General features: G+C 41.1%; 1 protein-coding gene across 7 annotated transcripts; it reads right to left on the reverse strand.

Moving 5' to 3' along the window:
• Positions 1-877: 877 nt before the first annotated feature.
• Positions 878-15,078, reverse strand: MLF1 (myeloid leukemia factor 1). Of its 7 annotated transcripts, none has more exons than XM_004943541.4 (8): positions 15,011-15,078; positions 10,268-10,430; positions 7,500-7,544; positions 6,046-6,135; positions 5,489-5,617; positions 4,250-4,409; positions 3,541-3,673; positions 878-2,647 (listed from the first exon to the last, which is right to left on the reverse strand). In XM_004943541.4, exons 1-8 carry the CDS (start codon positions 15,055-15,057, stop codon positions 2,542-2,544), a joined length of 873 nt encoding a protein of 290 aa, XP_004943598.1. In that variant the 5' UTR covers positions 15,058-15,078; the 3' UTR covers positions 878-2,541. The 7 variants fall into 7 exon arrangements, with proteins under 7 accessions (XP_004943598.1, XP_040561845.1, XP_040561843.2 ...); XM_040705911.2 differs by having other exon boundaries at positions 14,220-15,078; XM_040705909.2 differs by lacking the exon at positions 15,011-15,078 and adding an exon at positions 12,403-12,530.

The following is a 15,078-nucleotide window of genomic DNA, read 5'->3' on the forward strand; positions in this document are numbered from 1 at the left end:
GCAGTACCGAACGCAGCGTCACAGCAGGCAGAGCCGCTGGAGCTCGCTCGTTAGAAACAAGGGAAGAGCCGGGTTTGTGTCAAACATCGACTGCGTGGCACAGCTCTGCAAGAGGGAAAATCCAGATGTCACGGTGCAGAGGGAGGTGCTGGGACACTCGTGCCTGCTGACTGCATGTTAAAGGCTTTAACTGAAACTTGCTCTTCTAATAAGCCAGCACTGTAGATATCCAAACATGCCAACATAAACCAGGAGCTGGATCTGATGCAGTTATTCTGCAATTATCCTGCATTTAGTACCAAGTGAGAGCACATGAATAACAGCTGTTACATTACTTCCTACTGTTCATATCATAGCATTGCTCAGGTTGGAAAAGACCTTAAAGATCACTGAGTCCAACCATAACCCAACCATCCTACCCGAACTCTAACATCCCTCTGCTGAATCCCATCTCTGAGCACCACATCCAAACGGTTGTTAAACACATCCAGGGATGGTGACTCAGCCACCCCCTGGGCAGCCCATCCCAGTGCTGAACAGTCCTTTCTGTAAAGAAGTGTTTCCCAATACCAAACCTAAAGCTCCCCTCAGACCTCTATGAAGCTGTGTAACATCTTGTATTTAAAGATTTGAGAATGTGGGTGACACCAGGAGGTGTCAGTCCTTCATACAAGAGCTGTTCTGAAAACAAAAATGCCTCAGTCTCACCCCTGGCTGCTTCCTTACAGCAATGCTCCTTCCTGTGCAGTAACTGTGCTTTGCTCCTGGAAACATTCCTCTATCCGCTACTGAGCCATATGGAGGAGTGCTCTGAAGAAACCCTAAACTAAGTAAAGCACAGATCAGTTAGGGCGTTCAGTCATCCAAACACTAAGCATTACTAATAAATAGCTCTTTATTAAAGAATTAAAGTTTCAGGTGTTCCTATGTAGAACAATTTCTTGCATAACATTTTCACGTTGCTGTGCATAACAAAGTGATCCATCACATTTGCCTCTTTCCACTGTAATTTTACAACCAGTGCTGTTTTGTCAGTGTATGTTCACCCATCCCAGCAGCACAGGCAAGAATGTAAGTGGTCAGACGATGGACAGACAAATGCTCTGTGAATTAGGAGCACCCCTCAAATCAAACATTTCTACTTAAGTGACAGCATGGTAACATTTTCTGTTGTTTCTCACTGGGAAATCTCTGCAGTGCCAGTGACAACTGCCCTTCAGCTTTGTTCTTTTTTGCGTGTTAATAAAGTATACCTTTCTGTAGATTCCTCTTAAACTTACAGCTTATTTCCCTTTTAGTTGTATGAATATTGAACTTATTTTTCTTTTATCATACAAATAGTGTCTTTTTTGAAGGCTATGCTGTCTTCGCCTTCAGTTTATAGCATTTACACTATGGCATATATGCTACAGTCTACAGAAATTATTTCCTCTACAACATGAGATCAATTCTGAATCAGACAGCACACAACCTTAACACTTGTAATACAAAGACATTTCCAGTTCGTGAGGAAAGCAAACTGTGACTGAGAACACCAGACTCTTCCACCAAACAATAATGACAGAAGTACTAAGGGAAAGCAAGTGTTAGATTTCAGGATCCTTCTACTGATCAGGGCAGAAAACAACAGAGCTCACCTCACATGAGGCAGAAAATGGTTTCCTGTACAGAGGGATATTATAGCTTTCTGGAACAGAAGAAATGGTGCAGGCATTATCCAGTTAAACTGCTGTCTGCTGAACCATTTCTCCCACATTTTTCCAATGAAGTGATAGTTACATCTGAGTATTATCATAGGATAATTGAAAAATACTACAGAGAATCTTCAGGAATGAAAAATAATGTGCCATCTCCAAAAGAAGCAAAGGATCAGAAATAGGAGAATAACAGCCTAGTGACAGAGAACACGGGATGCAAGCACAATTTATAAATATAAGAATGTCAATAAACTAAAATTTAAAGAAGTATTTGCTATTTCAGTATTCCTCTCACTCTTCTTCATTTTAAAAATCAAGATGAATCTGGGAATTCTATACCAATTTACAGTACGATTTTAAACGTATACATGCAGTGCCTACAGTGTACTGTAATTCCTATTGACTGCTTCATCACCAAAACAAATTATTAATAACTGTGGCCACACAAAATTGGAAGAGAATTTACTTTCCGTGCAAATTACACAGTGTGAGGGGAAAAGGTACCTTCATTGGGGTTAATAAAGAGTCTGAGAATGGTGCAATTGTGGTGGAAAAAAGACTGCTACCCAAAGCATGTGTTTTTAATCAGAATTGGTGATAAACCATTAAAGTGCTTTTAAGTGGACAGGGTTTTTTGTTGCTTTTCTTGCTTTTTTCTTGTCTTTTTTTAAAATAGCTTAGCCTAGGATCCAATGGCTTATACAACATTCAGTAGTCAAGAGATTAGAGTAGCAAGGCACACTAACACTAGAACAAAAGACAGATTGGTCATATGTACGTGTATACTTATATTAACATAAGCAGTGCAGCACCATTTCTTCTGAACCAACTCCATCCAAATGGACTATTTTTTGCTGCTTTTGATGGGGACATGTGTTCCTTTCACACTGAGGTCATTCTCCATGGACACTCTGGGTCCCTTGAAACCCACAGATGCAAGTGGTTTCTCTCTGAAAGAAAAAAACAAAAATAACAATCGCCACACGATGCAGGGATATGAAAATATACATGTTTTTCATTACTTATTTGGAGGTATAGTTATTTTGTTTGTAAAACAGACTTCAACTTCCCTCCAGAACTACCACCACGAAGTTGAACTGCTTCCTCCTCTTGCACAGTTGATGAAAAGAACAAAACACCTTAGTTTGTAAAGGGAACTTAAAATTGCCTGTGTAGGAAACCTCTGGGACTGAAGATGTGCCAGAGGAAAAGTGCTGCATCATCTACCTAAGAGGAGTATTTCCCTTCTGCAACCTGTTAAAGGCATCTCACCTTCTGCTGAAATGAATTCAGTAAGATGGGGGGAAAAGAGTCTGAAGTCTGGTGGATAGCAAGCTACACAGGGTTGGCTCCTGAATTTAGAAATGAAGTGCGCATCTCTATACAAACTCTCCTGATTAGAAGAGGTCTCATTTGAAATTTAAACTCAGAAGAGAGGACCGTGCCTTTCTTTTTACTAAAGAGAACAGATAAACTTAGTCCTCAATAAGCATTTTATCTTAACTAATCCAATTACATTACAGAGAGGAAGAGTGTTAACATTATGTGTAATTAAGCTAAGAGCACTGGCATGCATCTCTAGGAAAAACAAACACTCCTAACATTTTTGCCTATTCAATCACAAAGTAATTCGCACAGTCAAAATAACGACTTCTTCAAAGTTCAGTTCATAAAATACTGCCTTATTATTCATTACAGTATCACAGAAATGCAGAAGTAAAACATGCTATTTCTCCCTGCATCGCCAGTAAGCACTGTTTGTTCATAAACAGACTACTTATTACTTCAGAACTGTATTTCTGTTCTGTTGCTAACGTTTCCATAATACAAAACTATTTTTTACCTTCCTACTCCATCTTCCTTATGTACGTGCTGAATGCTGCTGTATTTTGGAGAATCTAGACTGCACCTGCTTCTTGATGGCCTGAACTTGGAAATCTCTTTCTGCCACTCCTCATCAAAAGACTGTGCCTCATCTGAAAAAGAGTGAAAGCTTCTTTTATTTTAAATAGATGCAAACAGGACAGGAAAAAAAACACTCAATGAAAATTAGGGTTTTGAACAGTGCTCTTTTAGACTTGTGGCCTGCAAGTCTTTACATAACCTGCAAACCATTTCTATGGTATCTGCAAGAGACAGCTAAAGCTTGTCGCAGGTAGGCCTAAATTCAGAAAATTAAAATAAAAAAAAAGTGAGTGTGCTGTGTGGTTAAAACAGGCATGTGTTTTTACACCTCTTAAATACGTATTTTTTTAATTACCAACATAAGCAGGATAGCCATATAATACACAGAAAACAGTAATGTTCTGTTAAATACTTGTGCAAGACTGTAAATCACCTAAGGTACCTTCAAATATGAAGAGATATTATAATTTGTTTAACTGGTTACTGTAGCCTCAGATGTCTAGATTTTTAGTGACTAAAAAGCCCCAGTTTGCAGGCTTAGCACTTTCTGAGACTTACAAAAAGACACTGGTTTTCAAGCTAGAACTTCAAAATTGGTATGGGAAACATTTGTATAAAACACATCAGAACTGCATGAAGGGACATACTTTCATCCAAGTTGATGAACTCTTGGTTCATTTCTTCATCACCAGTCTTCCTGTTCTTTGATTTTTTTACGACATGAGCACGATCACGAATGTGATGACCAATAGCCATTTTTTCCACTCCACTTTCAGAATCCTTAAGTGCTTTTCTTGTTTCCTTAACCTGTACAAAAAAAAAAAAAGAGAATTCAATGTCCTTTGAAAAACAACAATAAAAAAGGTGAGAAAAATATTAGTTTTCCTTCTCCCTTTTTGAAAAAGTTAGGTGTTACATGCTTTTCCAACTGCCTCGTTCCTTATATTGGCTGAACATACACCACAGCACAGATCAAGTCTACTTTCTTTCTACCAACACAGATTAAACAAGAATACCTAAAGCTCCATAAGTAACACACATGCTGGATATTAACTGTTGGGTGCTGGATATTAACTGTTGGGAAGAAAGTCTAGTCTAAATATACTACACACGGACACGTCTTCAACACTCTCCTTGACAACAGAATGGATAATAGCTGATGCCAATACTCTCAGCATGAAGGGACAACTAATTACCAGGTTGGCATGTTGACCCAGGCAACCACTTATCACTGTGTTCATAAGTATATTATTAGAACCTTTTTGATAACCGAGTGTCTGCTTGAGCATGAACACGTCCCACAGCCAAACATGCTGAACGGCCTTTACTGCTCACATATAGTCTTTCATGAACCTTGCTTCAGGGTTCAAATTCAAATTCAGATTTCTTAGCAGAATTAGATGCAACAGCTGCAACCAAGTCAATGAAAGGGCATCTTCATCTGATGCATTACATAAGCATTTAGAATTACCCGAGGAAAGGGTATGATCTGAAGCCATGCTCTACACAAATACACTGCCTTTTGTTATCTTCTACTGTAGACACAGATTTTTAAATGTACAAAAGGTGAATTAATTATAGCAAAGAGAAATACATTGGAGACCACCATGAGAAATAAGCTGTTTGGCACACAATTTTTCCGGCTTTTGATAGGCCTGCTATTTGTTTAGATGCATGCTTAAGAGAAGTACAAATGACAAGGAAGAAAACAGCACGTTTGCATGAAGTGCCTTTGCTGAAGAACAGTATTTAAATAGCCATGTATTTTTCTAAATTAGAAGAGTAACTGCAGTAGAATGAACCAGAGAAACCGGAGGTTTGGTACAGAAGATCTTGCACTCCAATAATTACATACCACCTTTTTGCAGCATCTCAAGCCTACTTACACCTCCTGGAGCTGTGCGTGTCTGAGCTGAAGCTTGGAAAACTTTGGGAGGTTCATCACCTACTTTGGAATATGTCATCACAGAGGAGGAGCTGAAGGTGTGCGCATCTGGATGGACAGACAGGTCATCCTGCAAGCAATGTAGCTTTCCTTTAATAAGTTAAAGTCTGTGGATAATACACTTCTTACATTCTAAAATTATCAACAAGGAAACGAATAGCCCTCTGAGAAATTAACCCTCAGCCCTGGCACCATAGTTATGAGCTGCTGAGAACAGCCCCCAGCACGAGATAGGCCCTCACTCTTGCCTTGGCATTATCTTGGGCACAGGTCTCCCCACACCAGCAAACATGGCATAAGAAGTATAGGCAGTAGCAAACTACTCAAAAGCTTGCTCTGGCATAGCTTAGAGGTTATCTGTTCACTACTAAACTAAGACCAGTCCTCCCATGTGCAGTATGTAACAAGTTGTAATCTTTTTCTTGGCAAGATTTTGAGTAATGTTTTAAACAACTCTCATTCTCCAATACAGTTTTAAAATAAATGTAAAAAACTTACAAATTTTCTTTGCATCTCCAGCATGCTGTTTCTCATATTTGACATCATTCTGTCCATTGCAAAAAAAGGATCCCCAAAATCTGCATCTTGCTAAAAGAAAAGAAAACAGTTAAAACTAAAACAAAGTCCATCAATTCTTCAAATTGAGGCTGGATTTTGACATGCAATTATTTTTTCTGCAAATCAAAACATCAACAGGGCTTTCATAGCCTACAATTCATAGCCATACACAAGCCAAAATTCAGCTTTTTGTATGGCAAACTAAAAGGAACTTGAGGAAACATGAGGAACTTGATTGTTAACTTGGAGATACTGGAAAGATAGAAGTAAGAGACTTCTAACACTCAAATAACAGAGTAAGCTCATATTGAGGCCACTTTGCACGAGCTACTGTTACCTATACACTAACCTGACTAGTTGCTGAAGTTAGAAGTAATGTATGACCCTCCCTACTTTACATATGTGCTGAAGATCAAATTATCTTTGTCATGCAAATTCCTTAATGCAGATGGAATCAGCCTGCAAACCCATTTCAGATAGCACCTTAGCAGAAGAAAGTTCCTTAGCAGAAGAAAGTAGTTATCCCAGCAATACATGGGCAACCAGGAAAAGCCAGGGAATCATAACTTGGGATTCTAATGGCAACTTAATTACTCGATGCAATAGATATGTCCAATAAAACATCCATTATTGTTATATAAGCAGAAGATCCAGTATTACATAAGCAATGTTAAGCCAGGTTTACAAGCAGAATTTTATTAGTACAGCTTGTAACTGACGGCATACACTGACTGTACAGATGAAAGCTACCTTTGGTGGAAAACAAGCCTAAAAATACCAAAGAGAGAGACAGAAAAACAAAGTAGAGAAAGAGCAAACTATCCTAAGTGGCCATCTGGGAAGATAGCAGAGCATTTCCAAATGAGCATCCTCCTCTGGGCTCCTCTCCAGCACAGCAGGTGGGGATGATTTTCACCATGCCTTCTCCCTCCTTCTGTGAACTTTCACTTGGGAGCCACTCAAGGTCCCTGCTGGGCTGCCTGCGTTCTGACACCAGCAGCTCTGGTTGGAGTGTGCTAATCAGGTGCAAACACAGCACAGGGGTTTTTCAGTTTCAGCAAGAAGCTGCAGAGCTGGGAAGGAAAGGCAGGCTGCAGGGCGGCACGCAGCAGGCCCTTACAGTTACAAGGTGCTATGAAATGCAAGCATGCTTATTACAGGGGCACGAAGTCTGCACTCCTCCAACTACCGGATATGTGTATCATTAGATTCAAACACGCTCATTTGAATAACCATATACTTAAACATTGAAGATCTGCAATAAATAAATACCCAACACCAACAAGAGCAGGTTGCACGCACACCAAAACTAGCCTCTGTCCATGCTTTAGTTATGCAGACAGTACGCATGTTTTAGCAAAAGCTACACAGATTGTTTCTCCTGGGATACTAACCAATCTACCAAAGCCTGAAAAGGGCATGAGCGAATAGCTTGTTGCCTGGAAAAAAAAATAAAGAATTCACATCTTTTAGTTATTGTATCTACCATGGGACACAGCAGAAATGCCTACTGCACTGCCATATACAGCATACGATATGAAAACACTCCTCATCAAATAAAGACGGTCATTCCCGAGGACCTTGATAACCTGTAGTGTGCTACAACGTAACATGAAGCAACCTGGGTGTACAGCAGCAAAATATTTAAGACTAATTATAATTTAAGTGTCAGGAAAGCTACTGCTTACTAAGTCACATTCATATGTAGGTACTGGAAGACCTCAAAGCTAGAAGTGGAGGGGGCTTGTATGACATAACAACCTGCGTGCTGAAACTATTTAAGATAAGGTACAGCAATTCAGATGTCACCCACTTCTCTGGAAACACTTCATCCTACTCATGCAATAGAAGCCCATCACTGGAAGTTGATTAAAAACAACAAATCAATAGCCCTGCTTCACGTAAATTTATGTAATTAAATTTCAGAAGGCTGGCCATTTTTTAAGCACTAAAATTCTAAATGATGCAGCTGACCTGTTCACAAGAGCTCTTTATGTGGTAAGAGATTGATATAAATATAAAAGGTTTCTCTAAAATATCCATACATCCCTTGCAACAAAATGAAGTGTAATTTGTCAGCAGTTTCAAAGGTCATTGCAAAGAAGATCTAAGTCAATCTATCTCATACGTAGAGGCACCCGAAGACAAATCCCCCCCTTCAGCAAGCTATATTCTTCTGCAGTTGTATAAATAGATGTAGCTATAAACACCAACAAATACAGTTCCTGTTTGGCCAGCTGATATTGGATAACCCTATACGACAGGGTAATTAAATGCTGGAAAACAAATTGGTGTTTCTAGGAAGCTAAGGCTGGAGAGTTACATAAACGCTTACCTAAAGAAAGACTGGTTAGATGGAGTACCAGACACTTCACGAGAGCTTTAAGTACAGAAACAAGGAATTATCTGATTCCTGAATAACTTTATCATCTCTTATAGACTGTGGTTGTCTACTATGTAGTGACAGAAAACAATGTGATGGTATCGAGTACAACAGGATATCCTCAGAAATAAAGTTTCTCTCTCTCTCCCTCTCTCTCCCTCCCCCCAAGTGACCACATACTAACACTGGAAACCTGTCTGAGAAATAAAAAGCCTTTTCAAGTTTGAATGATACAGTCACAGCTACTGATACACGCTAAGTTGTAACAACTAATGATGTGCCTTGTAAGGCAGTTTTTGGCAGCTACAGTTTACTTGAGGGAATCCGTAGGGGTAATTGCAACAAAATATACTTTACACGGCAGTAAAGACATCCATTTTTTCCTACATAAAAATCAATCTATTTATTCTTAAGTGTTAGAATCATTTCTGAAGAAACACCAATAAAAGCAGTTTGTTGACAACTATAAGGCTCAAGTAATCAGTATGGAGTTTTCTGTGACATCTTACACCTCCCAGGTGAAAGATGAGGAACATTAAAAGATACTGAAAACATTTTTGCACGTGTGGAATTCTTTTGTGCTTATCAAAACAGCACAATGCTCTTGTACTTTTAACGCCCTTCTGTAACCACAGATAAAAGTACTTTTCGCCTTATTGCCTCGTTGGCAAGAAGAAGGCATAAACTGTCCTAAGATGTTAAGGAAAAAAGACCTACGCTTTCCAGCATCTCTTGAACCAAGGCCTAAGAATCAGCTTCAGCAGACAAAAAGATCATGCTCTAATTAGATCCAACAACATCTATATTTGAAACTAACCGGGCCCATATGAGCTCAGAGGAAGGAATCTGGCAGTTACCCTTTTGACACATAGGTGACACTGTGTGTTTCAGCTATGCTTATCAAGCTCTTAACATCTAGGTTTGAATAACAACAACCAAATCCAGCTCAGTTCCACGACTCCCTGTAATATGTTTTGTCTTCCAACTGTTTTTTGGAATCAAGCACTCTACATTATAGCAGGAGACCGTTCAGAAGCAAAGTATTTAACCTGGGGGAAGATTTAACTGCAGAAGTAAAAGCTGTACTTGTCCTGCATGCCCAGCCTGTTGTAAGGGTGCTTTATGTAAAACAGATTGTTACCAACTTCTCATTTGCAGATGGTAGCTTAAAGAAATACCAGGTTCCATGTCATGTCCCTACTCTTTAATTAGTACAGCTGCATATCTAGAGAAAACTTATTAAGAACCAGACCAAATGCAGAACATGAAGCCTTATCCACAGCAAAGAAACTGAAACAGGGCTTAACGTACCTGCATAGGTACTACTAAGGGGCTGAAACACCATGTTTTGCTTAAATACAATTTTAACAAAGGCAGAGCCATTTCTGAGCACTGGACACTTTTAAAGCCTTCCTGAAGTAGCAATATTTAATAATGTTTGTTTTAATAGACATTTGATAAATATTTGTCCCTCTTGTTGATTTCATTAAATATTATCTATTCAGTGTTTAACAACACGAAAATTTGTTTCTGTTAGATCTAAAAGCACAATGTGTTTGTCAGTGTTAAGCAATAAACACTTAAACAATGAGCCACTAAGGAATGAAGAGAGAGATTCACATTTCACTGTTACGAAACAAGCTGACCAAGGCTGCAGCAGTTGAGCCAGGCTCCATTTCCACTGGACCAATTCAGTAGGAATGGGAACACGAAGCCAGCTCTATTACCAGTAAATGTAAATCGTGTGTAGCAGTCCACAGAGATTAAGAAACGACTTACTCTGCGATTTCCTCTCAGAGCAACCTGAGAATCCTGGCGTGCTCTTCGATCCACTGTTCTCTCCCTGCCATCTGTTATACTGAGAAATGGATCCCGGCCAAAAGGATCAGAAAAGCTTCTCATCATCTGCCGCATGTATTCATGGTGTGCAGCAAAAGGATCGCTGAAAGAGACATTCCACACAGTCAGGGGGGTTTATTCCAATGGATTTAAAACAGCTCTGAAGTTTTTAAATCCCCTTTTTAAAATCATTCTATATGGTTCTCTGTCTATATTCTTTATTTTAATGGGACCCTTCTGCTCCTCCTTCTTCCCACCTCTCTGGTTGGGTGCTTTAGTTCTTTCCCCTCAGATGCCTTCCTTGCTCTCCTGTGTTCTTGACCGTCTGTCCATGCTGCATTTTCTCTTCCCTCAGCTTTTCTAAATATTCCATCATTGGCATCCATGTTTGTATTTCTATCTGCCAAGAGCCATAGAACCAACCTCTATGTTATCACTTTCTAACATTTGAATATCAAGGATTGGAGGTAAAAGAATACCACTTTCCATCCCCCCTGGCCCATGTCCTTAAAAGCATACACAGCGCTCTAAAGTCAACTCCATCACCTTTATTTTAATCCCCCACCATTGCTCCTTTTTGCCCTCCCATTCCTCCACCTTCACAAATTACATTCTCACATCCCTTTTCACCACTTTGGAAGGACTTTTACCATCTCTTTGCTTTCCTATTAGTCTCTGCCCTCCTCTCTGCTTTCTAACCACTCAACATCTGTCTCCAGGAGACTACAGAACCCCACTAGTAATTCCAATGCTTGGCTTGGCATGCAGGTAAGACATTGCTAGTGCTGCTCTCTTATTACTTAATTCTTTGCTTTCTTTAATTTGGCCAAGAACTGGGAAGTTCAAACAGAGGCCAGAAAAGGAGTAAAACATAATATCTTATGACTAATGATGTTAGATGAATTGCACTGCTGCCTCTGGCCCAAACACTAGAAATGACTACTTCATATAGAAAACATTTCATTTCCTCCCTTCATATCCAGTCTAATTTTCTCCTTCGCTACTCCACTGAAAGCCTCTTTATTAACATCACCAGTCACTTCCCAGCTATGTTTACTTAGACTTTGTAGCACCTCATCTCCCTTCCTACCAATTTCCTGCCGTTTCCCAGATGTCTCACGCCCTCCCTCTCCCCAGGACTTTGCTGTGACATCGCTGCCTCCACAAAGGAAAGTTCCAGGCTGTTGCTCCAACTCTTCAGTACCACTCAGCTCCTGAAGCTGCTTTCCTGTTTGCCCGCCCCGCACCTCCCATCCCACACACATCACCTCCTGGCAACTCTGATCTCTTTGCCCTTTACAGCCTCCTCTTACTACAAAGCAGCATCTAACTTAATTTTTCTTTTTAAGTTAAAAAAAAAAACCCAACACATTAAGAAAGATTTAATTAGAAATGCAAAGCTAATTAATTTTCAAACAAGATTCTTAATCCAACAATATCCCTTTAAGCTGTGCATTCAGTTCACTCCAATGCAGACAGACCGTTACAGTTTCACAGGAGCAGTTTTTCCACTCTCATAAGTAGCCCCTAATCTACCCCACTCACATGACTGCCAGCTTTAACTTCAATCCCAGTGTGATAAGCAGCTTGCATACAGCAAGCTTGCTGTTCACAGGACAAAGAACAGATGCAAACAGAATCACTGCACAGGCCAAGATGAGGGAAGCACGCAGGCCCTATCGCAGCATGGGCATATTTCCACACAACCTCAGCACCACAAACTTCAGATAGGTGTGGTTACCAGGACAAAGATGCATGAATTGTATTCCATCAATAGCTCAAACGTAAGATTTCTTCCCAGCCTCTCCCAGTTCAGAAGTAGGTCACAGAGTTGCTCATAACACAAGCAAAACAAGATTCCACGGGCTTCATTTAGATTAAAAAAAAACTGTTGCTTTTAGTGTGCATAACACATAATAATGTGTCACCTAACACAGTCACACTTCATACCTTCTGAAATCCTTTTAGTCTTACTTCACATTCTCTGGTCTCTTGGCCATTCACCTTCTACTACATGCATTGCCACACTCATAAATGCATCCAAACTTAGGGATTTTTGCTTTTGTTTTTCGTACCTTTCAAAGAAAGTTCTATGAAACAACTTGGAAGCACAGCTCCTTACCACCACAGACAAGGAAGTAGGATACAAACTGTGCAGCAACTGATTTAGGAACTGAGCTCCCATCTCCCTAGGAACGTTCTGGAACCAGCTGTAAGAAGGCTCAGTGTTATCGGGCTTCCAAAGCAGCAGTACTGCTCCTGAGCATACAAAAGTTGGGCAAAACCAATGCTAAGTCAGCAGGGAATCTCTCTGGAAGCTAAAGCTTCTAAAAGGATTAAATGTATCCTCTTGATGCCCCTGATGATCCAAACTCAAACCGTAACTACAAAAGGAGTATAACACCCTTATAAAATACAAGCATCTATATATTAGAAAAAACAAACAAGGCAAAGTCTCTTTAACAACCCTAACGGAGGATATAAGATCTTCAGTCCTTTGTTCCCGCCAGGTTATAGGACAGCAACAGGTATAGAGTAACCTTGGTTAGTTACCACTGGTCATCTGGTACTCAGTCTGAAATTTTTAGGGAGAAATAGAAGATACTTCTGATGAGACTGACACAACTTCTGCACACTTTGCACTGTTACACTACAGAAGTGATGGGGGAAAGGAAGGAAGTTCTGTAAGGATTTCACACGCTGAATCTGTGCCTTTCACACGTTAAGCACCACAAATTTATCTTCCAAACCAAGTGCAGAACAGAACTAATTGGTACATTTGTCATTGCATGACTGCAGTAACAGAACCTGCACTTTTGTCTAGTACAAATATCACCTGACCTTCACTTAGCATTCAGGTGTCTGAAGGGATCAACAAAGGGAACCAGAAGTGAAGCCTCTGAGGGCACTGATATCTCAAATAAGCATGCTGATCTGAAGAAATACATATTAAAAATACAACAGTGGATGCTGCTGGCACACATGCCAGTGAGCACTTCTCCAAGATGCATTCACTGGGTAAGTTCTTCAGTGACTCAGGCTGAGGCTCCAGTGTTTAAGGATCCACGTTTCAGCTGAAGGGTGCCATAATAAAAGTACAATTGCTGCTTCTTCCATCAGCGTATGCTCCTGTTTGGCTGAAATTCAGTATCCTAAAGCAATAAATTCACTTTGGGATTTTTAAAAACTGGACTTTGCATTCAATGCTTTATTTTTATTGTTTTAACTAGGGTGCTACATAGGACTGAAGTTGCAGAAGCACCCTGAAGACAAGATCTTGAGCAATAAGACAAAGGCCGTGCAGTGGTAAGTCAAACACACTTAAACCCACTTGGCAGGAGAGCTGCAGCTCCTGCACCTGTCTGAGCCGTCAGGCACAACCCTGCTGGGTCCGGGGCGCTGGTGGGCACTTCCAGGACAGCTGCTCCAGATGGAGATGTTCCCTCTCAGACACTATTTCCAGATCAGCAGTCAAAACCTCTCCTTGTGAGGCAGCTGAAGCCTATTATTACACTACATTGGAAGCTCATCTTATCTGAGGTAATAAACTCATTTCCTTAACTATATGTAAAGTAGATCGACGAGGATGGTGCCAAGGAAACGAATCTCAATATCAACCTCTTATCTCTTTCACACACACTCCCTTCCTCTATCTCCTGCCATCTATTTTCCTCCAATTTTAACCCTCATCAGGAGGTTTAGAGCAACCACAACAAAACAATAGAACTGACTAAACAAGAGGGCAATTGTTGTTTCAGAGGCTCACAAAAGCACATTGAAAATTACTACAAATGAGACAATTTCCACTGTTATTTCCATTTCAATCAGAGCGTCTGCACGGTCTTTAGCACAGAGTTGCTGTAACTGCATACTTGTGTCCCAACCAGCTTACCCAGTGCCAGGAAGGTGTTGCTGCAGCAAAGGAGCCGGTTCCCTTTAAGGGGCACAGCCTCAGCTCAGACACCTCGTAACTATGGGATGCAGTCAACAAACCCACATCACAGTGCCCGGTGTGTTACCCTCCCTCGTTCACCCACCCGTATCACCCTGAGCTTTGCTTGTGATTAAGCTACACATAGCAGACATCGTACACTAAAATGGCTTTATATATATATAAATTCGGGCTCCTCTGAGTTCTCACATCCCATTTTCACTCCCCCCACCTGCAGACCAGGCAAGTTTCTGGCACTAACACACCTCACTCGGGTTTTTTATCACAAGAACACCTGGGTTTGCCTTTAATACATGCACTGCCACCAGGAGCTCAGGAACATCCCGCGGTTAAATATAGATATCGTAAAAAGCCCAGGAAACCGAGAACACCCAGCACGGCTGCCCGCGTTGAACAAGCTTACATTCAAAAATATAATTAAAAAAAAAAACAGCCCCCACGATATTCAGAGCCCAGGAGCACACGGCTTCTCCTCAGCAGATGTCACTGTCTCATTTCCATGAAGTTCCTCACGGCGTTGGGAGACACTAAAAGTTAACAGCACCGCTCAAGCGGGAGCTGTGCCCGCGCAGCCCGGTTCGGCCTTCAACCCCACCGCCGCCAACCGCGCTCCGCGCGCCCGTCCGTCTCTCACAGAGCGACCCTCAAAGACCCACCAGGCGGAGCGAGCCTCGCCCCACTCCCCCGGCATCCTCCCCCGAGGCCGAGCCCCCCAGCGGCCCCCCACTGACCGGAAGAACGGGTCCTCCTCGAAGCAGCGCCCCAGAGCCCCGAACATGGCTGCGGCCCCGCGCCCTGT

This window comes from Gallus gallus, chromosome 9, assembly GCF_016699485.2.
Source record: "Gallus gallus isolate bGalGal1 chromosome 9, bGalGal1.mat.broiler.GRCg7b, whole genome shotgun sequence".
NCBI lineage: Eukaryota > Metazoa > Chordata > Aves > Galliformes > Phasianidae > Gallus > Gallus gallus.